This window comes from Puntigrus tetrazona, chromosome 14 (assembly GCF_018831695.1).
Source record: "Puntigrus tetrazona isolate hp1 chromosome 14, ASM1883169v1, whole genome shotgun sequence".
Taxonomy (NCBI): Eukaryota; Metazoa; Chordata; class Actinopteri; order Cypriniformes; family Cyprinidae; genus Puntigrus; species Puntigrus tetrazona.
In genome coordinates, this window is record NC_056712.1 from 13,232,210 (window position 1) to 13,258,052 (window position 25,843).

Sequence of the window (25,843 nt, forward strand, 5' to 3'; positions counted from 1 at the left end):
ATGCTGTTTTGTTCTGAGTTTAACAATGTTATTGCTATTGCAGACATCATCAATGGTGACTGGGATGTTGGTCTACTTGCAGGGGATTTCCTAGCCCCACAAGTTTTTTTCTTCTTTCCTCTTTTAACTAAAGATGGCTTGACAACAGCTGCGCTCACACAAAGACAAGTCTGCACACACACACACACACACACACAAAACAGACGCGTGTATGCACACATACACATAGCTGCAGACAAGAGTGTAATGAATCGATGGTTTGAAGGCTCGTTTTTTGACATAGGAAGGCTGTTGTACAGAAAAAACCCCATCAATGCTTCTACTCACACCCTGAAATAAACAGATGACAATACTGTTGCTGTCCGCTATCTGCTATCTGAGAAACCTCTCTTCACTGGTGACAAGCCCAAGAAAACAGAAAATGTGTTGAAATAGGCTACATTTCTCAAAAAAAAAAAACTCTTCAAAATTAAGGTGTGATGTGCATCAAGAAATCCAAGAAATGCAATGCATTCGGGGAAGACATTTATGCACGTATGCATGTATCAAATGTTCTCCATTTTTAGAGTCATTATGCTTTTTTTAATCAACATCATAATGCATGATTTGCCTTTGATGAAATCTACAGAACATCAAATATCACATTTACCATCTGCAGTTTATAACCAGTTTATTTCCTATTCAGAACAGAGTTGCATAGATTACAACAGGAGGGAGTTTCCTTATGTGGTGCATTTGTAATGTAAATAAAGTTAATGACTGATCTCCGTGAATCAGCTATTCAGACCACTGAATAAAATAAGGACGCAAGAAATAGCCTCTGCTGAAAAAAATCCTGGACTTTTAAGGTAGAAGAGTTAAATAAATATTCTTAACTTTTAAAAATGAGCAAAAGTTTGTCCCGTATCTTTTGTTGTCAACAGGAAATTACTTTGTCACCGGTAATAAAAATCTACATAGAATAAAAATAAATATATGACCCACTCTACATAAAAATAATGATTTTTCCCTAAGTGTGCATAAACATCTATTAATGAATAATAGTGAATTATCGGCTGTTTAGATCATAAAAACATCATTAATAATTGAAATAATAACTACACTGGTGTCAACAATGTTCAGTTTATTATAATAATGTGCTGCAGTTTTGTCCCCTGCTGCTTAAAATGCTAGAAAGCAAGACTGATTGGTTTTTGCAATCATCAGCTGAAAAAAAAATATTCTGAAAGTGAGTAATATCTAGCAATATCTTTCCTTCTGTGCTATTATCATAATAGTTGTGGTTTGAAGTATATTCTTTTAAATTCAGAACAATTTTTAAAACAATGTATTTTCGCTATAATCATCATTCATGGAGTGAGTGAGTTTTAAAAAACAAATTTGGCAGTTTTCCTGTTCAGCCTACAGTATGTCATAATATTAATTGCATAATTGTGCATAATTTCAATAATTGCAATTCATTGTCTATTGCAGTGTTTCCCAACCCTGTTCCCGGAGGCACACCAACACTACACATTTTCTAACTTTTCCTAATAAAACACACCTGATTCAACTCATCAGCATGTTAGTAGGGAATTCAGGACCAAAAATATAGTCAGATATCAGTAATCTGTGTGACCAACTTAAACCTGTGGCATTATCTGTGTGGATTCATGTTGAAATGCCCATGAAAGCTCATGAATGTGACCAGGCTTGAAGCAACTTACTGTTGTATGAAAAAAATTGCACGTACGCACATCCAAAGCATCTTGGCTGGGTGCAAGATCCAAAAAAACATCAAATAAAAGCTGAAATGTTGCTACTTTTACCTTTTTCTAAATCGATGGAGAATGACAGCACAGATCTTTTTTTGTATTGTTTACTTCCGTATGATCAACAATTTTGGTATTTTGTTCAGAAGCACATCACCACATTCTGTACTAGATTTAAATCAACATTTGGTATTAAAACACAAGATCGGTGTCCATCTAACACAAACTCAAACACGATCACGTGTCACTTTTATTTCTAGGGTGATCAATTTAAACAGGATGTTGGGTAACAAATAAAGCACTAGTAGAACGGTAACAACTTAAAAGTGCTTTTAACTGTAAAAAAAAAAATATTTACGATTTCAGAAAATGGGACAAGGTGTGGCTTCTGCGAAGGTCATTAGCTTTGGCATAGGCATGGCAGCAGCAGCAAAGGGCATAAAGACTGGAAGTTGGATAGCATCTCTCAAACAACGAATGGGAACACAGTGTACTGGTTACTTGGCATGAATATGCTGTGTGACACATCCCAGACGACGGGCAATGTTCTAGTCCTCACCTCCACAGAGAATCAAAAGGGTTTTACGATAGTCTCCTGATGTGTCACCCTGAGAAAATAATAATACGAATTGATCAGACCAAACATTTTGAAATAAAGCATAAAAAAAACACACCCGATAAGTTGGGAGTGTACATCATAATCATATCAGTGGAAGTTTGGTATTGCATAACGATATTAAGCCTTTATGAAATTCACTGCATTACGTAATTGCCGAGCATTTGTTTAATCTTTCATAATAATTATATGAGCAGTGAGAGCAACAGATCACTTTTCTTCCTTCGTAGTCTAAAGTGCATTTCCATGGAAATAATGTTTGCAAACGCAAATGAAAATGTTATAAAACCATGCAATTCTGCAAAACAATGAATCTAATCGGGAGATCTTTTGACACACAACTTAAAAACACACACAGAGAGACTTGTTCTCAGCATGCTTTATCTGCGAGCATCTAAAAAGAAATCATGCTGTTATTTGGGATTTTAAATTTAAATGGAGCGTTAGGTTGTTCCAGTGGGTTCATTTGCACACCGGCCCAACTGATAGCATAGCAAGCCCCAAAAGACATAAACAAAAGACATAAAATTTATAATTTAGTGTTCTTATTGATCTCTTAAGGGAGTTTTGACTACAGAGCCAGTATAGACCTGTTATTGAACACTTCCTGTCTCCGTTCTCTCGACCAATCAGATTCAGCACACTGAGAGGAAGTCAAGCATGCAGGGGAAATTCCTAAACAGCTGAGTCGAGCGAGTACACCGCAGGAACCTGTCAAACACTCTGTTCCCCTCGACTTAACCAAAAGAGGATGTGCAACGCCTACAGTAAGACAAAACACAATATCTACACAACTCTCTTTTAAATTCACTACCGTCCCATCGCACCGGTAACACATGCACAAATGCATGCAGTATGTATGAGAAGGAGCACACAACTTACAACGAGCGTCTCTACCTGGATGAATTCATGCAGAGAAGCGTCATGAGTCTCCTTGAATTCTTTGCGGATGTTGAAGAGGTCAATCTCGGATCGGGACACCATGATACGGATGAGAGCCCTGTCGTCTGTTCCCAGGCCCTGCAGGGAAAGTCACAGCGCTTAGGAAACTCTGGCCTGACCGCTGATCTGTGAGATGCTTATGAAGCAAAGCATCAGCAATAGTGCAGATGCTCATCACAGGGCCTGTGACTCATAATCGAGCCTGAGAACCATCGCTGGCACAGATACTCTCTCATCAGATGAGCTCTACATGACTGTTGCTTTACACAAGTGTGTTTAGCCCACAAAAACTAAGACCAAAAACATGTTTCATTTTAGAGTGAGCGACTTACTCAGTAAAGCATGATTTTAATCAGTGTCTGCAATTCACTCAAAGCAAAGATTTTACTCAGAGACTTAATTGGGTCCTCAGTTATGTTTTATTTCAGCATCAACTCAAAAGTTCCCCTTTGAAATAGTAAGATTGGGAATAGTAGCTATAATATGAAATTATTACAATGTCTGCTGAACTCCAGACTACCGTTGAGTGAGAACAAGTATCTCCATTTGATTCCACTTTCACAGGCAGCATTGAAACACTTTAGATATTAAAGAGACTAAAAGCACTTCTTAAGCACTTTGAGTTGATTGATGTCATGTTCCTGACCTACATCAGCCATTTAAGTTTGGTCCTTCTGCTCAGAAACAGATGTTGAGGGAAGTGTATTACATAACAATGCACTTTTACCTTCATGGCTTTGTACAATCGGTCAGCAAAGTAAGATGGCTGATTCTTCACACTCCGCACTGGAAAATATACACATGTAATTTCTGTTTTTTAGAAGACTGTTTTTTTTGTATGTAAAACATGTGACTGCAAATGTCACTGCTCACTGATGTAATTGTTAAAGTCATATCATGCACCATTTATAATGTTAGTCAAGATTTTGTGTTAGAAAGTCATAATTGAATCATTTTTAAGACTTTAAGAAGACCTCTTCACATATAAGTTGAGTAGCAGTTTTATGTCTTTTTATGAACATTAATCAGACACCATACTGAATTTATTAAAGATGAAAATAAGGCTGTGAAGCTCAGACTTGCAGTCTTTACAGACGAACACTCGTTCGTTCCTATATCATGTCATTTTCACAATTCTCAACTTTCTCAAACTGTTTTATGGTGTCTCTGTCTACTGAATTGTTTTCAGAAAGATGCTTCATCAGCTGAACAATTGGTATTTAAATAACATTACAATCCATTAAATCACTCACAGCGTTAAAATAAAAATGGTGCTACCCTAAGTGTTGTCATTGTTAACTAAAAGTAAGTCTACAACTAGAAATGGTTTTGTCAGTTGAAATAAAGTAAAATTATATATATATTTTTTTATTTAATTTAATTTTTTTTGATAGTGTGCTCAAATTCATTGATGATATTACTCCTGTATTAGTAAAAATAATATAAAATAAAAAAGTGTTTTCCTGATGCTTGGTCAGTGTCCTGACAAAAATCTTACCAATAGCAAACATGGCATTTTTTACGTCTCCTGACATCTCCTTCTTTATAATCTGTTCAATATCTCTGTTGCTGCACCTCACAAATTCCTGGAACACTGGAGGAGATAGCAAATGTTGGCTGGAGCACCCATAAAAACATGTATTAGCACGTGTACCAGAAGCAAACATGAGTTTGCATTACCTCTCCTCAGGTGCGGAAAACTCCTTGTGCACAGAATACTCATGAACTTGTCTTCCATGTCACCAGAATCTGCATTGCATGCATCTGCCAGTTCCTTAAATTAAACAGAAAAATGTAATCTTATGATAATACTCTAGAATTACCTTTACGCTTGGTAAACAAAAGACAAATTACTTGGGCATCTTCCAAGGCCCTGGCCATGTCCGCTGGGTCCTCCTCACGGGCTCCCTGACAAACACCATCAGATTGACGTAAAATATGAGTTTATAAAGCACAAAGTATGACATGTGAGTCAGAGTTTGGATGCAAGAACTGTGTAGATGTACCTGTGCCAAAGATATCAAGATCCGTTTGAAATGCCCAGACGTATCTGATGCGATGGCGTCCTCCAAACTTTTTTTATAGCCTATGTACAAGACAGTTAATATATATGGGTAAACATAAAGTGATGAATAGTCTAAATAAATAATTGTTCAAACTGTAGTAAATACCACATCAGAAAGACTTTTTATCTCTGTTTAGCCTAGATAAATTGCGCCGCCTGCTGGACAATTCAAGTTTTTTAGTTACCATTCTGATAGGCAGAACACAAATCCTGAATCTCTTGGTTGCTCCTAGTGGCCAAGATTTCAATCAATGCATGTTCATCAGTCCCTGCGCCCTATTAAAAAAACAATCATTTATTTAAGCAGAAATATATATTTTATGCCAAACTGCTTTAGAATAATATATGTAAACTCATGCATATCATTAAAGTACTGCTTTTAATATCCTATTTTACTAACCCCGTGAAACTAAACATGAAAGCAACATTGGCAAACAAACAGTCCTTGTAAAAGGGACTTTGACCTCTGCTCTAGTTTGGACAGGTCACTGTGGACCTCAGTAAGCAAATAAAGACAGAGGTTAAAAAGCAAAAGCAGGTCGAACTACTTATATGATGAAACAGCCTTTTCCAAGACTCAAATAAGATTTTAGATTGGTCCCATCATGCTTTTACAAATGTATTCTCTGTACCTCCATGGCTTTCTTCATCATCTTAGCGTCAAACTCTGCTGGAGTCATCATGAGACCGAGGATGAGTCTTTGGAGGTTTTTGGACAGTTCTGATTTTAAGTCAGCCATGAGATCCTGATAAAAAAAACTGTATAAATCAGCCAAATACCAAATGCATAAACATTTAAAGGAACCGCGGTAATATAATCTGTTCTGTTAAAAATTCTAGGGCAGTGTCGTACCCGTCCCAAAAGAGATTTAAAAGTCTGTCTGATCTCCTGTCTCTGTGCATTGCTTCTTTGTGCCACAATGTCAATAATTGTATCTTCATCAGTTCCTGAAAAATAACAGGAAATCATTCATTACATTTTGCAACTCTTTGGCTTACGCATACTGTTATCCAGAACACGCTGTGTTTTTACTCACCAAATCCCTTCATTGCTTTTCTCAGGGCTTGAGCATCACTCGCAGGGTCGAAATTTTGATACGGTCGCACAGTTCCTCTTAACTAGTGATGGGTAGGAAAGACAAAACGATACACTTATACCTTAAAATTGACATGCACGCATTGATAACATTGATCTATCAGTGCATATTTGTTAAACTGATTAACAGCAGCCAAGCACACATACGGACACACTGAAATCTGTGAGATTGGTGTGACACTGAACTGAGTGACTGGAAAAGTGTTAAAGGAACTGGCAGCAAATCAAGACTCTGATTAGCAAATTGAGTGGCATTCGGATGCTATCTGTGCACAGACAAAAGCTCTGCTGTATGTTCAGGGTGCATGACACAGTACTCTAGCTCGGCCGGTGCAGAGGGTAACACAATGCTTGCTGCTGAGAAAAAAACACGGGGAGGCTCCAACCTGAACTCTGGTCATGGCGCTGATTTCCCACATCTTGTAGGCAATCTGTGCAGCCTCTGGGAAGAACTCCTGCAATACTGAGAAACAAAAGCTCTTTAGCTTTTTGCGTTGACAAAATAACAATGTGTGGATTGAGGGCTTGACAAAAACAAAATAGCTTCAATTCTTGATCCCTGGCCCTGACTCGATGAAATCTGCGAGAAAATCTAATCATATAATATAGTATGTTAATATGGAGGTACTGTATATAAATACATTACTGTTTGAAAGTTTGGGGTCAAGGATGCATAAAATTAATTAAAATTCTATTCATTGCTATTGATAAAAAATGCATCATAGCTTTCACAAAAATATTAAACAGCACTGTTTTCAAAATTGATAATCATAATAATTGCATTCAAAATAACAAAAAAATAAATATACATGTAATAAATAAAACGAGAATATACATGCAAATATATTACAAATAATAGTATTATTTTTTATATATTTACATGTGTGTATATGTAAATATTTATGAATGTAATTGATATTATATAAAACATAATTTGTTTTCTGAAATATATGCATGCATGGGTATGTATTTATATATACGTAATAAATAAACACAGAACACAAATATATACTATGTAATTACGATAAAGTTTTTGATAGCACTAATAGAAAATCATTTCTTATTTCTATTGAAAACTGTTAATAATACAAATCTTGTCCTGTTTTATGATGGACCAATGTCTCCCTCTACTGATTGTTCATAATTACTGCAAAAATGAACTAGATTTGTGATTTCCGCGCCACTACAATCATTAAATAAAATTTACATAATAATCACTTTTTTTGAGAGGAATCTTCCTTTGAATGGCTCACTTACAGTTATCTCTGCATGCAAAGTTTTTAAATGTTTAAATGAAAACTGTTTACTCATCATCTCCTCCACACAGTTTCAACAGGGTGCGCTTGTAATCTCCGGAAGTGTCATCCTGTTGGGTTAACAAAATATATTATTTACAATTTTACAGATTTTATGATTTTGATGTGTTTGTGTATATGCACCTGAATCATGCTGTACAGAGATTTCTCATAGCGCAGTCTGAAGCACTCTCTGATGTCCAGCATATCAATCTCAGAGCGGCAGACCATGATGCGGATCAGAGTGTTATCAGCCGTGCCCAGTCCCTGCAGACAGATGGGAAAAGAGACAAAGCATTGATAAAAGCCTTGAGAATTGCAATTTCACTCCATTACAATTCACTACCTTCATGGATTTGTAAAGGCGTTTGGCGAAGAACATGGGCCTACTCCTGATGCACTGAACTACGGGAGATAAACAAAAAAACCTATCTTAGAGAAAGTGCAGCAGTGAGCTATCAGGTATTGATTGCATGGCGTCAAAGCTTACCGACAGCCAACATCAGTCTTTCAAAGTCCCCGGAGAGCTCGCTCTTAATACTGTCCTCAATAGACTTCTCAGCAATTTTCTGGTATTCATCAAATACTGAAAAACAATTATATATTTGCTATTACGTCACACAGAATTTATCCGTGTTACAGTGGGTAATCCGAATATTGCACTAAATCTTAACCATTAATAATCTAAATTCATTAACAATCATAAAATTGCACAGCGGTGCATCTTGCATAATCACACGTCATTTAGGTCAATGCGCAGTGCTTTTGTGTCATGTTATTGAAAGCAGCAACCTGATGGTCAGATCAGAGTGCTGCAGACACAGAAGAGACACTGTGTAGTGGAGGAGGGGTGCTAGTCAGCAGAAATGTCCAGTGTCTAGTGTGTGGCTGCGGTTCTCATACCCAACTGCAAATGGGTCACACTCCGGTTTCCCAGCAGCATGATGAATTTGGCCTCGTCTGTGCCCCACTGTGCCTCTCCTGCGTCATACAGGTCCTACAGTAAGATTACACAATCATTCGTTCAGGATGCAAGTCAGGAGGTCAAAAACACACTTTCTAAGTTGCATGGTAGGGTGTTCTAGTATGCTACCTAGTTTTTCTGTTGCCTTTATGTACTAAATAAGTAAATAAGCATAGCATGTTCAGTTATGTTTATTTTCTTTATGTAAGAAGAAAGACAGTGTAGAGTAATACACTCATTGTAAATAATATTTGACCACAGAAGGTCACAATCGACTAATCAGAATCAATGTAATAGTGATTTTTGCAGTATCAATTATGATATGTTTGAAACAAATGGTCATTTTTGGATAGTTCTAAGTCTAATATTCTAATGTTCAAACTCACTTGAGCATCTTCCTCCACAAGGTCTTCACTAACAACATCATCTTCCTCTCTGGTCCCCTAAGAACAAGGCAATCACCATTATTTAAAAAAGATTATTACTAAACTGTAATGTAAAATATATATTTTTTAAAACGTAAAAATGACTGATCTACAATTAACTGACACAGATCCTGGATTTCCCAAAAAACATGCATGCTGCTTTAAAATCATAAATATACCTTTTTTATATAAGTATACATCAACATTTATAAGATTTGACTCACCTGAAGCAAAACAACCAGCATCTTCTTAAAATGCCCAGATGTGTCCCCTATAACATCCTCTTCAAGGTCTCTCCCATATGCTGTAAATACAATCACAGAGTCAAGTGTTGCATCAGTTTGGAATAATCTCTGATTTCTTGTTAACTTGTGTAAAAAAAAAAACTCACCATCTTTGTATGCTGCCACCAAATTATGAATCTGCTCATTGGTTCTTGAAGCGAGAATTTCAATCAAACATTTCTCATCTGTTCCCGCTCCCTTTAAAGCACAGCAAGAAGGTTCATTACTGAGCACAAATCACATGTTCTCTCTCTTTAATTTGTATTTGTCTATTTGTAAAGCATAATGTATAGTCAGCTAGTATAATTATTTAGAGGTATATGAGTGCAGTTGCTTACAATAAAGATAAATTCCAGTACATATATGTATATGTTTTCAAATAAGAGAAGAGTATTTTGTCATATAGGACAGCGTTAGTATTGCACACCATGCAGTCTTTTGTGGTAACAAGGCATTTGCAGAAAGCAGTTAAAATTAAGTTAAGTAGAAATAAAGTAGGTACTATATCTGAGATTAAAAAATCTATTTCTTTTCCAAGTGTATAGTCAGTTTTCTATTACTGAAGACTCACTAAAAAAAGAAAGGTAACACTTTATTTTAAGGTGTCATAATACAGAGCAATTACCTAATTAGGTACTTGCATGAAATAAAATGCACTTATCATGTAAATAAGTTATGCAGATGTAACAGGCAGTTACTGTTACACATATGCAACAGATCGAGTCTGTTACACAGGTAATTAAACTTAAGTACAAACTTGATAAGCTTTATTTTAAGCAGCTTATGCCTGAGTAATATTCTGTATTTTTGATGTAATTAGAAAGGAAATACATGCATTTAAGCTGTGTAATAATTGGTTAAATCAAACTAAAGTGCAGGTGTGCTGTATAGATACACATGAAGTACACTTAAGTACAGTCTTGTTACACTTCATTTTAAGTAGCTTATGCCCGTGTAACATTCTGTCATTTTAATGTAATTAGAAATGTATTACATGTATTTACGCACATATAATTACAAACTGTAAGTACAAACTGTTCCATAACTTGGTTACATGGTAAGTACATTTTGTTTTATGTAAGTACAACGACTACTGCTAAGTACTTACTAGGTAATTACTCTGTAATTTGGACACCTTAAAATAAAGTGTTACCGAAAGAACTAGCCCATTACCATTGAATTAATTATGGAAAATCACTTACCGAATCCTAACGATAGCAACAGCAAAACACAGGAAGAAATTCACAGGACAAAACGTGCAATGAATGACAGAGAATATAGCCGATGTTGTAATTGGTCTTTTAATGAACGATGCTTAGAGATAAGGTTATTGAGGTTATTGACAGATAAAGTATAGACCATACATCATGTAGTCCTTTTGTTATATCGAAGTAAATTCTCTTCATAATTAAATATATTTTCAGGAAATATTAACACATCTACCTGAATATAAGCCATGCATTTGAAAAGGTTATTTCAGTGCGATTCCAGCAGCTTTCATCAGATTCCATCCAGATCCTTACATACCTTAATGGCATCCTTGATTTCTTTGGCATCATGATAGGCTGGAGGTCTCATCAAACCCACAATCAGACGTTCAAACTTGCCTGTAAGCTCGTATTTCAGATCGTCGATTAAATCCTGTAAAAATAACCTATTTTTGATGAAGTGCATTTTGTCTTTTATGCATTTGCTGAATGCTAGCCAGAGATTTTCCAGTACCTTCCCATACTGTGATTTGTAGGCGGCACGGATCTCCTGCCTCTGAGCATTGCTTCGTGAGGTAATCAGGTCTAAGATGGCCTCCTTGTCACTTCCTATGACACAAAAGAGAATATTTTATTAGTGATCATATGGACATATCCCAGCAGCCACTGGCTTCATATTTTACATCTATCCAGGAGTCCTAAAACTCACCAAAGCCTTTCATGGCATTATACAGGGCCTCTGCATCACTGCCTGCATCAAAGTCAGGTTCATCTGCAATTGTACCTCTGAATTCCTATAACAAAAGTAATAAATGTCTAGTTGTCTTGACTGAAAGATGAAGTCCGAGATTTGTTAAGAGATTCATTTTATCAAACCTAATGAATAATAAACATTCAAAATGTTTTCTTTCCACATTACACAATTACTTGAAGCAAAACTGCATACAACATTATGACTTGTAAATATATCTTGAATCAGCATAAATTTTGTTTTATGCTTAAACAAGAAAATCTAGTAATTCAGTACCTTTTATTGTGAAATATTACACTTCATACAATATTTTTGTTATATATCCTTGTGTTGGCAATGCAAAATTTTCAGCAACATTACTCCATTCTTTGGGGTCATATGATCCTTCGGAAATCATTCTAATACATTAATGTGGTGCTCAACAAACAATTCTTCCTATTATCAATGTTAGATATGTTTTATTTTTTAAAAGATTTATTCATCTTGTTTTAAGGATGTTTTACTGACAACAATTACTTTTGCAGTACATTTAGATGTCTTTTACAGACTCAAAAATGTATTTTAAGCTGCCCGTGGGTGGGACAGGCTACATGTGTTTATATAATTCCAAAATGTAATTTTACACCATCATTCAGACTCTCCCTCGTCTGGCCTTTAGTCCAAACCCAGGCGGGACTATAGAGTGGACAGCTGACACCTGTCAGTGCAGTACTCCTGTGTTATGGTCAGCAGCAAAAGTCATACAGAAAGCCTGTATGCGACTTGAATGTCAGTAACCTTACACTTTCAGCCCTACTGAATCTATAGAAGCATCGTTCTCCTTCAGAGAGCAGCAGACCTCACATCTGACAGGGCATAAATGCTACATGACGGTGCATTTTCCCCATTGCATTGGCTTTGTTGGTGTGGGTTAGCAAGGCACGGAGCCAGAGTCCTCCCCCTCATGCTTCTGTGCACATGCTCAAGGCCTCTCCAGCAGCTATCACTCAACACAGCAGCTGTAGGATTCCACGTCTACAGCAACAGACCCCTAGCAACACCGATTTCGGTAAACAAACATCCGGCCAAGCGCACTTCTGCAATATTATAAGAAATGCTTTACGTCATCTAGTGTAGTGGCAAGCAGTTTCTTACATTTTTAGAAAACATGTCATTGAGAAAGCTTCGGAAACATAGTAAGTTTTTCAGCTACATTAGGAAGAAAACAGCGAAATATAACTGATTAGCGTACAAACTAACAATCGAAATGACATTTTCTGGCGAACAAATTTGAAATGTTATCTCTACACATTGACGGCAAGCATAATGTAAACCATCTATTTCTACTGTTTTATTCTGCATTTGTACATTTTGAGCACTCACAAAAGTAATAGCTCACCCCTCGCCAATAATCTGCATAATTTGAGATTATTATTTATGAGCGTAGCACAAACAAGGTTTAGTACTTAGGGTTAGAGGTTTATTCAGATCCCTAATCCTAGTAATAGCGAAAGCAATAGCAATGCTAAATTTTACAAGCCTCAATAACACGTAATGAATTATTAGTGAGCTTTTTGCTACCACTTATTTAAAAAAAAATAGGTAAAATATAGAGAATGAAAATATAACAGAAAAATGAGACTACTGAGCCACCACGTGTCTACAGGCAGCATTATGGTGTTCACAACAGATCTAATTTTTTAATGAGCAACTCATTGACCTCTGAGATTTCAAAAAGAAAACTGATATTCTATACTCTCTGAAATACAATAGATGGAAAACGAGATTGGTTACCATGCGAAAAGAGGCAGAGGTCATGTCTTTGTTGCCATTTTTCTAACTACATGTTCAAAATGCAAACACCGCATCAACATGTTGCAAGAAGAGGTTTTGGCTTACTTTGCCCATGTTTGATCAGTTACTAGTTGTCAGTGGAATGATAGTCTCGAATCTGGAGAGAGAAATAAGAAGAAACAAATTAATATCAGTTTGTCTTGACTTCTTTGCTTATTATTAAAGACAAATGTAATGCGCTTTTTAAAATGGCAGGTCATTACTTTTCAGAAACTAAGTTATGTCTACTATAAGCAAATACGTCAGAGTTCTCCAGAGTGCCCTATTCACAGTGTAGTTAAAAATACATTGCTTCTAAAGCAAATTAACTATGAATGTTTCCGTACGTTTACTCCTATAAGTATTCCACGCCGTTCTATCTTTATACCTTTGTTTAATCACATAGGAATGATCTATAAAAAGATTTCCCCTTAATTCAAACCATTTCTACTCCCTATAGGTTTAAATGCTAAAGGCAAAGCCACATTTTCCACAGGATACTCTTGTCTTGGCTCCACCTAGTGAACTTACACTATGCTGTCTTTCACTACATCATAGTAAAGAACAGGGAACTCTCAGTGCTGGATAAATGACCAGTCTGCAGTGGACCAATGGAAATTTGATTCTCTGTAATAAAGCCAAACTTGTGCACAAATCATCCGGAAGATGCAAGCAATTACTGCACAATGACAAATTTCTTGCTTCTTTTTATATGTTGTGTAAAATTTGCTGATTGTGCACTCTGACTCTGCAGACTTAAAAAAAAAAAAAAAAAAACACCAACAAATGAATGAAAATAAAAAACAGAAAATCATAGTCAACTTTCTGTATTGTTTAAAAATATAAATGTGTGTCAGTGGAGTCCAAAAATAGGCATGTCTCTCTGTCTGGTCAGGAATACATCCAAAGACTGAGAAGGACATTCACAGCCCCACCCAGCAGCAATACCGCAAATTACAATTAAATGAATAAAATAATGAATGAAAAATATCCTCAGCTGATCTGATATGACATAAAAAGACGTTTATAACAACAATTGTGTTTATAATCGACTTCAACTTTCACACTTGCAATCATCATAAGTTTGCTTATTTCATAAGAGTGTCTATATAAAGTTTTGTGGTAGTAGGAAAAAATGTGAACTCCTCTCTGAACGTTAAAGTTAGTAACCATTAGGACCATTTGCCTGTGAAACGCGCGTTTGTATGCTACAATAGGTGTACCTCTGTTTGCTAGTGCATTCCTTGAGAATAGTTACAAATAATAACAGCAAAAGCCACGTTTTACCTTAATGTCAGGGAGTCTCGGAGACGGTGGTCCGTTGTCTCTCGTCGGTGGTCTTGCTGAGAAACGTCCGTGCATGTATCAGCTGTTCTTCTCTGACGCAGCGTATGCGGCGCAAACTTCACGCGGTGCTGAGCTCGGGATGAGCTGTGACGTCATGCCCACGACGTGTCGGGAAAGACACTTCTCGAAAATGACGTAGCTATCAGTGCTGTTTGTCAGACAGGATCATCTGCAGTGCACCTCCCGATCTGCATGTCTAGCTAATTTGGGGATTCCTGTTAAGTCTTGAGTCTAGATGATAATTTGAGAAACAAATGCGCAGTAGGCTACTTGTGAGGTTAGATCTCATTCAATATTTTAGCTATATATATATATATATATATATATATATATATATATATATATATATATATATATATATATATATATATATATATACACACACAAATACATGTATATATAAATGAATTCATAATCATTCATAAGTAAAAAGGCACCACTATAAATTCCAATGAATTTCACACAGTTAGTCTATTGCTCTTGTGAATAGCAAAGATGTATACATCTATTTCATGGAAATATTTTGAAGTTTATTAGGTATTAATATATATATATATATATATATATATATATATATATATATATATATATATATATATATATATATATATATATATATATATATATATATATTTAAAAACAAATTCCCACATGTTTCACAGACGAGGCTTAAACCTGAGCTGTTTCAAATGAAAGAGACTTGAACTGACTAATCTTAAAAATGTCAGTGCCTTTGTTTTGTCTTAAGATGCACACCAGTTTTTTGTTTTGTTTTTTTTCTAAGGTCCTAATTGAACTATGGTCTAATCCTGGTTTAGGCTAAGCCCTGTCTATAAAACCGGGACTATGATTTTCACAAATCTCCCAACAGTTAAGAGCCAGAACCTGAATTATTACTCATAAAATGTTACAGATCACAATTTTCTGGAGAAATACAAGTTGATTATTTGTTTATTATTTGTTTAACCTCTAAAAAATTTTGGGCTAAACCTCACAAACTTTGATATTCAAATGAAACGATAACATCAAAATGTGTTGAGATAAGATTTTGTGTCGGGGTTTCGTTATATAGCCATGAAGATGAACCAGTAAAAGTAAAATATCTTGCTTGGAAATGTAGCCTGTCCCATATTTAGCCAGAGGCATGTTTTAAACTGTTTACATGAACTGTTCATGAAGCGCTCAAAAGTCAAACGCAGTGCCTACTGAATTAACTTCAAGAGAAAAGCAAAAGCATGCGCTCTTAGTATCTAATGGCTGTTCGTGTCTGCCTTGGCATGAGTTTGTGACAGGTCTATTTCTGTCCGAGCCTTTCAGTCATTCCAGTAAGAGGGAGAGGAATCCAAAATCAGAACAGCATAGTAGAGCAGAACGGAGGGAGAAGGAGGCCGATAAAGCTACCACTCATTTACAGTAAACTTTATTCCTATGACACTAATGTCATTATACTTTACAGAATGACTATGCATTTTTCAAGCACCTTTGTTACAGTTATTGTTAAAACATGGTTTAATCGGTGGAATCACATGAAACATTATTAAATGCGTTAACTTTCTGCACTAGAAGTCATGAAGGTCACCAGCTAAGCCCTGATTTCTTTGTAGTCGCTAAACAGCAAGACACGGCAAAGCTGGACTGCCATCTAGTGAACAGAAAGTGAACTGTTTGCTGAAATTGTTTAATAAATAAGAATGCCCTATTTCTTTATTGCATGAAACAATGTCCTCTATTATTGTGTGAATATTTGCTGTAATAGATGGTCATCATAACCTCACAGCAATGTTACAAATCTTTCTTTGGTTTTCAACATGGAATTTCGTCCTCACCCTGCGCCTTGGCTGCAATTACGAGCACATTATGGGGCCAGAGAAATGCGGAAAGAAAGACTACTTTGTTGCTAATGCCATTGAGTGGGTGGGTCAAACAGTCCACTCTTGTATATATTGTTGTAAAAATCATTTGGCCTCACTGGTGTGAAAGGGACAGATTTATTTAGATGGTTATTACAAAGATACAGACCGCAAACTTCTCTGGACACAATTAAGGTAAAGAAACAAACATTAACTTATTAATTTGATGCATTAAGAATGTCTTTGCAAGCTCTTTAGTCATTGTAATCATAAAATGTTATCATTATACTTTGTTGTTGGGCTTTTTTTTATTATGCATTACTTGGTGCATTTTTAATGCAACCAAATAATGTAAAAAAAATATCCTGCTTCAGTTCATATGCATTTTAGAAAATATACAATAAAGCATGTAAATGAACAAATAACAGTTTTCTACTTAAATGGTCGCAATATAAAAGTAAAATAATTACAGTAGAATAGGGTTAATATAACATTTTTGCAACATTATGTTAGTTTCATGTTGGCATGGCATGTGATCAGTGCTATAGAATGCAGCATGCAGCAGTAGATTCCTGGCAGGATTAGCATGGATTGAAAATCTCCAGTTGGCAGATATTAGAAAGCCACTACACAAAGAGAACGGGTGCCAGCCGAACACTGTGAAGTCATGAAGGCAGCTTTGTCTATTCTTCTTCATAACTATCTTACGGAGCCACAGAACAGACCTCTGTCTAGAGTTCAGAAGAAGATAAGTGATAAAGAAAGTGAAGGACACCTGACTGCATATTTTGCTGTATGAATCAATACACCAATGAAAAGATTAATGCAATGTTAATTAAAATAGATGAGATGAGGTTGTTTTTTTTTGGATTTCTTCAAAATCACTTGAATTAAATGATTGAATAATTTAATGTGGATCCATTATACCATGTTTTTTTCCCTTTAATTAATTAGATTTTTCAAAAATAAATAACTTGTGGATCACAAAGATAGTTAGTGATGGATATCGGTGATCTGTTTATACTTAAATCTGATATATGTTTTTTGAAGGTTTCAAAGTAAAGAAAAACATCTCGGTACTCGTGAAAACATGAAGACATTGTGATAAGGTAAATGGGAGGACAAAAATGAATTGACAAATAAATGACCAGCATGCAATGGATTAAAAACTATTATTTTTCAGGCCGATTACTGAGCATAATCCAGATTAGTTGTCCAATGACACAATAGCATGGAAATGATATTAAAAATGACATTTGATATGATGACAAAATTAATACAAATAATTTTAGCTTAATAAAAATGCAAAAACGTCATTACTTTAAAGAAACCGTTCACCCAAAAACTAAATTTATCCTACGATTTACTCACTCTTATGCCGTACAAAATGTAGATGAGTTTGTTTGTTCATCAGATTAGATTTGGAGAAATGGAGCATTAGCTCACCAATGGATCCTCTGCAGTGAATGGGTGCCAATATAATAATACACAAGTGTGTGTTTGTAAGAAACAAATCCAAACAAACAACTCATCCACATCTTGGATGTCCCAAGTACATTTTCAGCAAATGTTCATTTTTGGGTGAACAATTAATAATAATGTAGCATTAACCAACTGCATATATATTTGTAACCTCACACACTAAATATTCAAACTAAACTTACAAATTTTACTCTCACTCACCTATAACAGCCAATAATGCAGTCAATGCGGTCTTTCCTGAGGGGCCTGTGCCGCAGGAAGCCCCTGGAACCGGAGGGAGAGGTGTCCACCTTTCGTCGCTGTCTTACAACATTAGATCTGGTGGCTTTGGGAGTGGGCAGCACCTTAGGGGCCGGTGTTTATGTGCTCTCTGGAGAGGTGGCCCGAACCCTGGCTGGACCAAGTATTATCGTCTCCTTCTTCATTGCTGCTTTAGCTTCTGTCTTTGCTGGGCTCTGCTATGCTGAATTTGGTGCAAGGGTGCCTAAGACTGGCTCTGCCTACCTGTACAGCTACGTGACTGTAGGAGAGGTGTGGGCCTTCACCACAGGATGGAATTTACTACTGTCTTATGTCATCGGTAAATAGAATTTTTATAAAATCTTATAAAAATGCAAGTACAACTGGATGGATGGATGGATGGATGGATGTTCTGATAAGTGTCAAAGGTCAGATACTAACAGAGCTTTCTTTTGGTTTAGGCACATCAAGTGTGGCCAGGGCATGGAGTGGTACATTCGATGATCTTATTGGAAATGTGATGGCTAATTATTTTAACAAATATGCAGCCATGAAAGTGCCTGGGCTGGCAGCTTACCCAGACTTCTTTGCAGCCGGTCTCATAATGATTCTCTCTGGTATCTGACTATTATACACCGTCTTATTCATTATTTACCATCTATGGCAAAAGGCTTGGACATTACTTACTGTATATTTCTCACAGGTCTTCTTGCATATGGCGTAAAAGAATCAACCACAGTCAATAAGATATTCACAAGTGTTAATATACTGGTGTTGGTATTTGTCATCATCGCTGGATTCATCAAGGGAAACCTACAGAACTGGTTTATCACTGAAGATATCATCCTGAACGCAACGGCAAAGCACGAGTGGGTACATCTGCATTTATTATTTATTGCAATTGTCAGTGTACTGTAGTAATAGTCAGTGTAATACTTTTGGTCTGCAAACATTAAATTCATCTGTGTATGTTCAGTATCGGACACTGCTTGATGCAGTAGTACTGCAAAATTAAACAGAATGCACAAACTACCGCATTTGAAAAAATTAAATCATTTGCATCTTTTATGTCTTTCTTGACAAAAGTTACCCCAAATAGAAACAAATTCCAAATTCTGCATACCAAATAGCATATTAATTTTACTATTATGGCAAAATTAGTATAGACTAGTATGTTAGCTTGCTATTCCAAATTCAGTTATATTCTCATTTCTTTTCAAAAATGGCTTTTTTTTTTTTTAAGAAACCTAACATCCACCGTCAACATCACCACTCAGTATGGTGCGGGTGGCTTTTTTCCATTTGGATTTGAAGGAACACTTGCAGGAGCAGCTACATGCTTCTATGCATTTGTTGGCTTCGATTGCATCGCAACTACAGGTAAATCCGAAAACATTAATACGCATTTTTTTATGTTTTCTCTTATAGCTTTTGTTAACTTTGGACGCATTTATTGATCAAAAGAAAAAGTAATGTGTTTACGATTTAAAATAACCATTTTCTATTTTAATAAATGTAATCGCTTCCTGTGATGTAAAGCTGAATTACTATCGCATGATTCTTCAGAAATTGTTCTAATATGCTGATTTGGTGCTCAAAAAGGTTTTTCCTGCTGATCCCAGATTGTTAAAAGTTTGAGCATGTTAACATAAGTAGTCCTGAATTTCTAGGCGAGGAAGTGAAGAATCCTCAGAAGTCTATTCCTGTGGGTATCGTGGCGTCTCTGCTCATCTGTTTCCTGGCGTACTTTGGTGTTTCGGCTGCTCTCACTTTGATGATGCCATATTACCAACTTAGCATTCAGAGTCCTTTGCCTGTGGCCTTCGCTTACATTGGCTGGGCTGCTGCAAAGTACGTTGTGGCAGTCGGGTCCCTGTGCGCTCTGTCAACAAGGTAAAGGAGCCACAGATTGAGATTTAAATCCCTGTTACATATCAAATCACTTACAGGCATAATTTCATCTGCAGCCTCTTGGGGTCCATGTTCCCAATGCCCCGTGTCCTGTTTGCCATGGCCAGAGATGGACTCATGTTCAAATCACTGTATAAAGTCAGCTTACGGCAGAGTCCAGTGGTGGCCACACTATCCTCTGGGACTGTGGCTGGTAAGTGTATTAAAAAATGAAATAAATAAATAAATTCAGGCCTCTTTTTCATCTCTCACAGACTAAGCCAAATCATAAGACTAGGCCCTTTTTCTCTCTATAAGATGAATAGTAAATAGTCAGCTTTTGAGCAAAATACAAAAGCCCTGGAAATCATGTGCTCTGCTTTATTCCAGCAATAATGGCTCTTTTATTTGACCTGAAGGCATTGGTTGATATGATGTCGATTGGTACCCTCTTCTCCTACACACTCGTGGCTATTTGTATTCTCATACTGAGGTAGTATTCCTAGCCCCGCACTTCCCTTCTAACGCAACGATGCAAATGTTTGAAGCTAAAAGTGGTTTCTTTCAAGGTATCAAGAGACGGCTTCAGAGGGAAATGATTTGCGCACACCGAAAGCTTCGACGTTTGGGTTTTTAAAACCCCCTTCGTACCCTACCAATGAAACTTCAAACACTGTTACGACCTGCACAGTTTTTCTTGGTACGCAGAAGACCTCAGTAAATTCTTTAGTAAATTCACAGAAAAGACCCAAAGATATAACCACTTGGACCATTATATAATCGAACTTCTTTGATTTTGCAGTTGTGTTGGTGCTTATTCTGTCACTGCTGATGAGCAAATCAATCAGATCATTGTTGTTTCTGGAGATCTGGAGTGTTGCGAGTGTAACTGTGATCCTGGTCATAATGTTACTCACAGTTTTTATTATCTGGAGGCAACCCCAGAACCCAACCAAAGCCTCCTTCATGGTGAGCACAGGACTTTGACCAAAACAACATCATTATCTTGAAAACATATAATAATATAATATTATTCATAATAATATTCTAATGTTAATATCTCATATTTTCTATAAACACAGGTACCGTTCTTGCCTTTACTCCCTGTGGCGAGTGTGTTTATCAACATTTATTTGATGGTTCAGCTGGGAGGAGACACCTGGATTCGCTATGCTGTGTGGATGGCTGGGGGTATGCGAGGCAAAACACGAAATGTCGCTTAAAATCGAATCCATTTTAAATGTGTGTCTTTTTCTGCTCAGGTTTTCTTATCTACTTTGGATATGGAGTGAGGAACAGTGTCCAGAGGCAAAGGTTACTCAGCAGTCAGGTCACCATTGAAAACATTGAAACCAAATGAACAAAATAAACGGATAAACTGTAAAATACATTACATCCGTCACATCTGAGTAGATTCCAGATGAGCAAAAAGCTCTTTCTAGCTCTTTTGCTAAAGCGTTTATCGCATTTGCAGTGAAATAGTCTCTGTCATTTTATACTTTTTATAAATAAATAATTCTGAATCTTTAAGCTAACCATGATATTGATTGTTCTTACTGTCAGTATGTTTTATGTTTTTGTTTGGCTCTTTTATATTGTTTGTTTTTTTATGTATTTTATGCTCGACATTTGTTTGATCCAAAAATACAGCTAAAAGAGTGAAATTATATCAAATCTTATTCTAGTATTTATTCATACTACTTCTTACATTACAACTGTCTATAATGTTACTTTCGATCAATTTAATGCATTACTTCGGAATAAAAGTATAAAGTGTATCATACTGACCCAAACATTTCAACAACGGTTTATGTTGAAAGAAATGCTTCAGTAATTAAAGGTCCCAAATACTGCACAAAGTGTACAAAGTCCCTATAATCTTTGGTGTGCATTAGCTGGACTGAATGGGATAAAAAGTTAAGTATGAAGATCTTAAATAGTTAAGCTTTAAGATATTAGATTTGAGCTAAATAAAGAAAATCTTTGAGTTTATTGATGGTTATTAACGTAACAAAATGTACGCTTGGAAAAGAGATTTGGACATTTTGGTGAAGTGTAAAACTTGCATGACTAGCAAATAGCTGCTCCTCCAAGCCGCTGAGTGAACTGATGTGCCCTTAAGGGACTTAATCTTACTTTCAACTTTAAGGGTACAAAAAAAAACAATAGTACCATTCACGAGACCCTACCTGTGTTGCACTAATCAGATCTAAACCGTTAAATCAAACAGAAACTCAGAAAACTGGGTCATTCCACAACAAATACCAGGCAATGAGTTTACAGGCCGCTTAGATTTTTGCTCTATTGTTTTTATACACCAGAAAAATAACTGAAGTAAATGTATAATAATAATAATATATAATATACTAGTAATAATGCCTAACATGTCATGTATCTATCAATTTTACTTGTAGTCTTCAGTAATTATAAACTGCCTTGTGACAAATGTTTTCAGACAGCAGACCTCTAGAGCAGATACGTTTTTACAGCTAAACAAACACTGGCTGCTTTTTCAGTTGGATGGTCAGCTCTGCTCAGACCCTGATTGGTAGAATGAACACAGAAAGGATCCATTGAGTGTAACCAGAGGAATTTAGGGTGCTCATGCGACTCTGGTAAACATCTGACCTCTCACTCGGTTCCTCCTCTCCCGCTACCTTTCTATTTCTCCCTTCTCTGCGTGTATTTTAAGGTTTAACAGAGTAAACTAAAGGTTGCTGTGAATATTCTCCGCCATGAAGTGGAGGGTGGTGCTAATTGCTCTTCTTCTTTCTTTTTTGATCGTTCAGTTTGGTGAGTATCTTACCTCTTAAGAGCCCATATTGTAAATGCAAAATGCAGAGCGAAAAACAGTATAACTGTACAAAGCAGGTATTAATACAGTGCATGTAAAGCATTTATCAAATGTTGCATATTAAATGTTTTTGTTTTGCATGAAATGGGTTCGGTTTTCAGAGACAACACGAACTGGTGAAATGCACTTAAAATTCAGAACAAAGTTACTTTGGATGAAAATGCTGAATGTGTGAATATGTGCTTATAAATGCATTTTTTTGTATACACATCTTTAAAACCATGAGAAATGTGAACATAGTCTTTAAGAATGGTTTCAGAATGGTTTGTCACATGAAAAACAGGTATGTGCCAAAAGGTTAAACCTGACCAAAAGATCAAAGCCGAGAAGAGACCAAGTGGCAAATCCAAATCTGGGAAGGGATCAGAAAAGACTGCTTCCAAACCTAAAGTGAAAACCGCCCCTGAGAGCCCTAAAGAAGCTCAGACGTACCTCACTCAGGTGGTCAACAAGGGAAGGTTCCAGAAATTGGGGGACACACTGACTGTCCAAGCAGGTGATACGTTAGAGCTGAGGTGTAAAGGGAATCCTGTCCAGTGGGCTGTTCCCACATATCTGGAAGAGGATCATGAAGGACGACTCAGGTACAAACTGAGGGTGATTAAATCTGTGATAGCATTAGAATGCGTTCAGTAATCAGCTGTTTTTTGTCTGTATTTCCAGGACAGTTCAGCATGAACGTTATGGTACACTAATTTTGGCGAATGCAACGGTGGCAGATACGGGGGAGTTCACCTGCTATCCTATGTACTGTGAGGATCAAGACTGCAGAAAACAGTATGACAGAGGGGTCAAAGTCTTCATCTTTTTCTCAGGTAATCTGAGATATATAATGTGATTATATATGTAATATCATAAACAGAATGCATGTTAAAGTATTTTATATATTAGCAAAAATATGACATGTAAATCTAAAATTAAAACTGTTATCAATTCTGCACTCTGGATATATATATATATATATATATATATATATATAAATATATATACTGTAAAATTAAATAGACAAAAATGAAAATAAAATACAATTATTAAATAAAAGAAAGTATGCTATTTTAGAAATATATATATATAATTTTGATCATTAATTTTGGTTTATGTTAAAAAATGTTGCTTTGTCACCTAGCTGAAATTAAACATATTTTTAAAGAATTAAGTCAATCATTTATTTAATTTTACTTAAAGTAAAAAAAACATAGTAAAACAAAGGACTTCTGCCCTTCACTAATGATCCTAATTATTTTGCAATAATAACTGACTGTATCATTTACATACTGCGTAATATCACGGTTTGAATTTCAATTATAGGAGACCTATTATGCAGCTTTTTATGTCTATCGTGCATTTTAAACCATATTAGTTTAAACCTCCGAGTCAAAAACAGAACATGCATTCCTCAAAGGGAGAGTAATATTATAATAATATCCCCTTTCTATGTCACAGAGGGAGCAAAATCCTAGCCACACCTTTTTTTAACAAGCTTATAGAGAAAGGCCTGCCAAAACAAATGGCTTTTTTTTCTTCTTTTTTTTAGGTTGGTAGATGCAACAGGGGCACAATTAAACAGAAAAAGTCATATTTTCATGATTTAAATTTAGAGATGACAATTGTCCGTCTCCTTTTTCTCTCTTAGACCCTCAGGAGCTGTTCGTACCTTCCGCTGACTATTACAAGGTCATTCAGCTTCGCACAAACTGGCCCACTGTCCTGCCCTGTCAGGTGACTTCTCCACACGCAAAGGTGACTTTACACCAGGAATTTCCTCCAATGGAGGTGAAGGTGGATGGACGAGAAATCTCCTTTGACGTCAAGAAGGGTTTCATCATCCACAGACCGAAGCAGTATCACGCTGGATCTCTGCACTGCGTAGCAAGCCTGGGGAACCTTCGCCAGAGCTCAACCACATACATGCTCGTCTACGTCAACTGTGAGTATTTCCTCAGTCGTTAACACACGACAGAAGACTGAAAACAGCACGTGTGCACCCGACCGTATAAATCAGACTGTGAAAAATTCAGAAGTGGTTTCAGAACGTCTTTACCCCGGCAGATCCAGCCGCTCCTCCGTCTCCTGTGATCCAGGCCTCCGTCGACACTGTGGCGGTGGGAGAGAATCTCCAGGTGAAATGCATTGTGATAGGAGAGCAGGACGTGCGGGTGGACTTTACCTGGGAATATCCAGGACAAAAGGTTAGACTAGAGATAATACAGTACATACTTATTATAATATACACACATGAACCAATTAGACGATGTATCTATTATTTAAAAAAACTATTTTTAATTTTGTATTTTCAGATTGGGCGACCGCCTCACACCGAGGACAGTTTGCAGACGGTGCAGGTAGATGGACATATCCGACAGCGAACTCAGAACACACTGCTGGTGGACGAGGTCAGAGAGATCGACCAAGGGACGTACACCTGCACAGCTCAAAACCTAGAGGGCTCGAGGTCCGCGTCGACCACGGTCAAAGTGCGGTCAGCACAAACCACCACCAGAAACCTTCAAGTCCCTCAAAGAAATCCTACAGAAACCTGAAACACCTAGAGCGTGGCAGTCGGATATGCCGTACTAAATGGCTGAAAAATAACCTGAGTGATCCTCACAAAACACTGTATTTTTCCTTTTAGGAAACTTGTAGATCCCATAGTATGTGCTTTGTATTGTTTCATTGACCTTGAGGCAAGAAAGCAAAGAGGATTGTATGAATGTCATTTGAACACAGACAAAATTAAAATATGACAATCAAACACGCAATGTTAGGAATACTGTATAAATGGATAATCAAAAAAAGGAAGAGGGGTTCATTTGAGCATGTTTACACACTACTAATATTGTGCACATATCGTGAATCCTGCACCTACACTATGTTTTCATACTATACAAATAAAACATTATATTAATGACAGCTTCTGTTATCCTTGTTCTTTATAGCCATTTAAATTAATACTTGTATAACGAATAAAGCA

At 36.4% G+C, this 25,843-nt stretch overlaps 3 protein-coding genes across 5 annotated transcripts; 2 read left to right on the forward strand and 1 right to left on the reverse strand.

Moving 5' to 3' along the window:
• Positions 1-653: 653 nt before the first annotated feature.
• anxa6 (annexin A6) lies at positions 654-14,718 on the reverse strand. Of its 3 annotated transcripts, XM_043257302.1 has the most exons (25): positions 14,497-14,701; positions 13,276-13,327; positions 11,356-11,440; positions 11,161-11,255; positions 10,966-11,079; positions 9,546-9,636; positions 9,379-9,458; positions 9,116-9,172; positions 8,669-8,762; positions 8,256-8,351; positions 8,112-8,170; positions 7,910-8,032; positions 7,778-7,836; positions 6,857-6,947; positions 6,412-6,493; positions 6,228-6,322; positions 6,007-6,120; positions 5,560-5,650; positions 5,316-5,395; positions 5,164-5,217; positions 4,990-5,083; positions 4,808-4,903; positions 4,037-4,095; positions 3,250-3,387; positions 654-2,359 (listed from the first exon to the last, which is right to left on the reverse strand). In XM_043257302.1, the coding sequence occupies exons 2-25, from the start codon at positions 13,282-13,284 to the stop codon at positions 2,300-2,302; spliced, it is 2,016 nt and encodes a 671-aa protein (XP_043113237.1). In that variant the 5' UTR covers positions 13,285-13,327; positions 14,497-14,701; the 3' UTR covers positions 654-2,299. The 3 variants fall into 3 exon arrangements, 2 of the variants coding, with proteins under 2 accessions (XP_043113237.1, XP_043113236.1); XR_006252527.1 differs by lacking the exons at positions 654-2,359; positions 3,250-3,387; positions 4,037-4,095; ... (3 more) ...; positions 5,316-5,395; positions 5,560-5,650 and having other exon boundaries at positions 6,074-6,120; positions 6,857-6,933; positions 14,497-14,718; XM_043257301.1 differs by lacking the exons at positions 7,910-8,032; positions 8,112-8,170; positions 8,256-8,351; ... (7 more) ...; positions 13,276-13,327; positions 14,497-14,701 and having other exon boundaries at positions 3,265-3,387; positions 6,857-6,933.
• A 1,813-nt stretch (positions 14,719-16,531) lies between these two features.
• On the forward strand, positions 16,532-21,692 carry LOC122357753 (cationic amino acid transporter 2-like). The gene is made up of 13 exons (XM_043257298.1): positions 16,532-16,601; positions 17,457-17,515; positions 18,099-18,468; positions 18,590-18,745; positions 18,832-18,997; positions 19,372-19,508; positions 19,799-20,021; positions 20,096-20,232; positions 20,409-20,511; positions 20,588-20,718; positions 20,821-20,987; positions 21,101-21,209; positions 21,281-21,692. Exons 3-13 carry the CDS (start codon positions 18,105-18,107, stop codon positions 21,376-21,378), a joined length of 1,791 nt encoding a protein of 596 aa, XP_043113233.1. The 5' UTR covers positions 16,532-16,601; positions 17,457-17,515; positions 18,099-18,104; the 3' UTR covers positions 21,379-21,692.
• Positions 21,693-21,860: 168 nt separating this feature from the next.
• On the forward strand, positions 21,861-25,717 carry LOC122357754 (platelet-derived growth factor receptor-like protein). The gene is made up of 6 exons (XM_043257299.1): positions 21,861-22,811; positions 23,156-23,456; positions 23,536-23,687; positions 24,506-24,799; positions 24,922-25,061; positions 25,170-25,717. Exons 1-6 carry the CDS (start codon positions 22,754-22,756, stop codon positions 25,410-25,412), a joined length of 1,188 nt encoding a protein of 395 aa, XP_043113234.1. The 5' UTR covers positions 21,861-22,753; the 3' UTR covers positions 25,413-25,717.
• The last annotated feature ends 126 nt before the right edge of the window (positions 25,718-25,843 follow it).

Coding starts and splice junctions, on each gene's coding strand:
- anxa6 (XM_043257302.1), bottom strand. Junction 6,948..7,777: donor CTGTGTGGAGGAGATGATGA/GTAAACAGTTTT, acceptor AAAGCTAAAGAG/CTTTTGTTTCTCAGTATTGC. Junction 6,121..6,227: donor TTAAATCTCTTTTGGGACGG/GTACGACACTGC, acceptor TTTTTTTATCAG/GATCTCATGGCTGACTTAAA.
- LOC122357753 (XM_043257298.1), top strand. CDS start 18,105: ATGCAGTCAATGCGGTCTTTCCTGAGGGGCCTGTGCCGCAGGAAGCCC. Junction 19,509..19,798: donor CGATTGCATCGCAACTACAG/GTAAATCCGAAA, acceptor CTGAATTTCTAG/GCGAGGAAGTGAAGAATCCT. Junction 20,022..20,095: donor CTGTGCGCTCTGTCAACAAG/GTAAAGGAGCCA, acceptor TTTCATCTGCAG/CCTCTTGGGGTCCATGTTCC.
- LOC122357754 (XM_043257299.1), top strand. CDS start 22,754: ATGAAGTGGAGGGTGGTGCTAATTGCTCTTCTTCTTTCTTTTTTGATC. Junction 22,812..23,155: donor TTTTTTGATCGTTCAGTTTG/GTGAGTATCTTA, acceptor CATGAAAAACAG/GTATGTGCCAAAAGGTTAAA. Junction 23,457..23,535: donor GATCATGAAGGACGACTCAG/GTACAAACTGAG, acceptor CTGTATTTCCAG/GACAGTTCAGCATGAACGTT.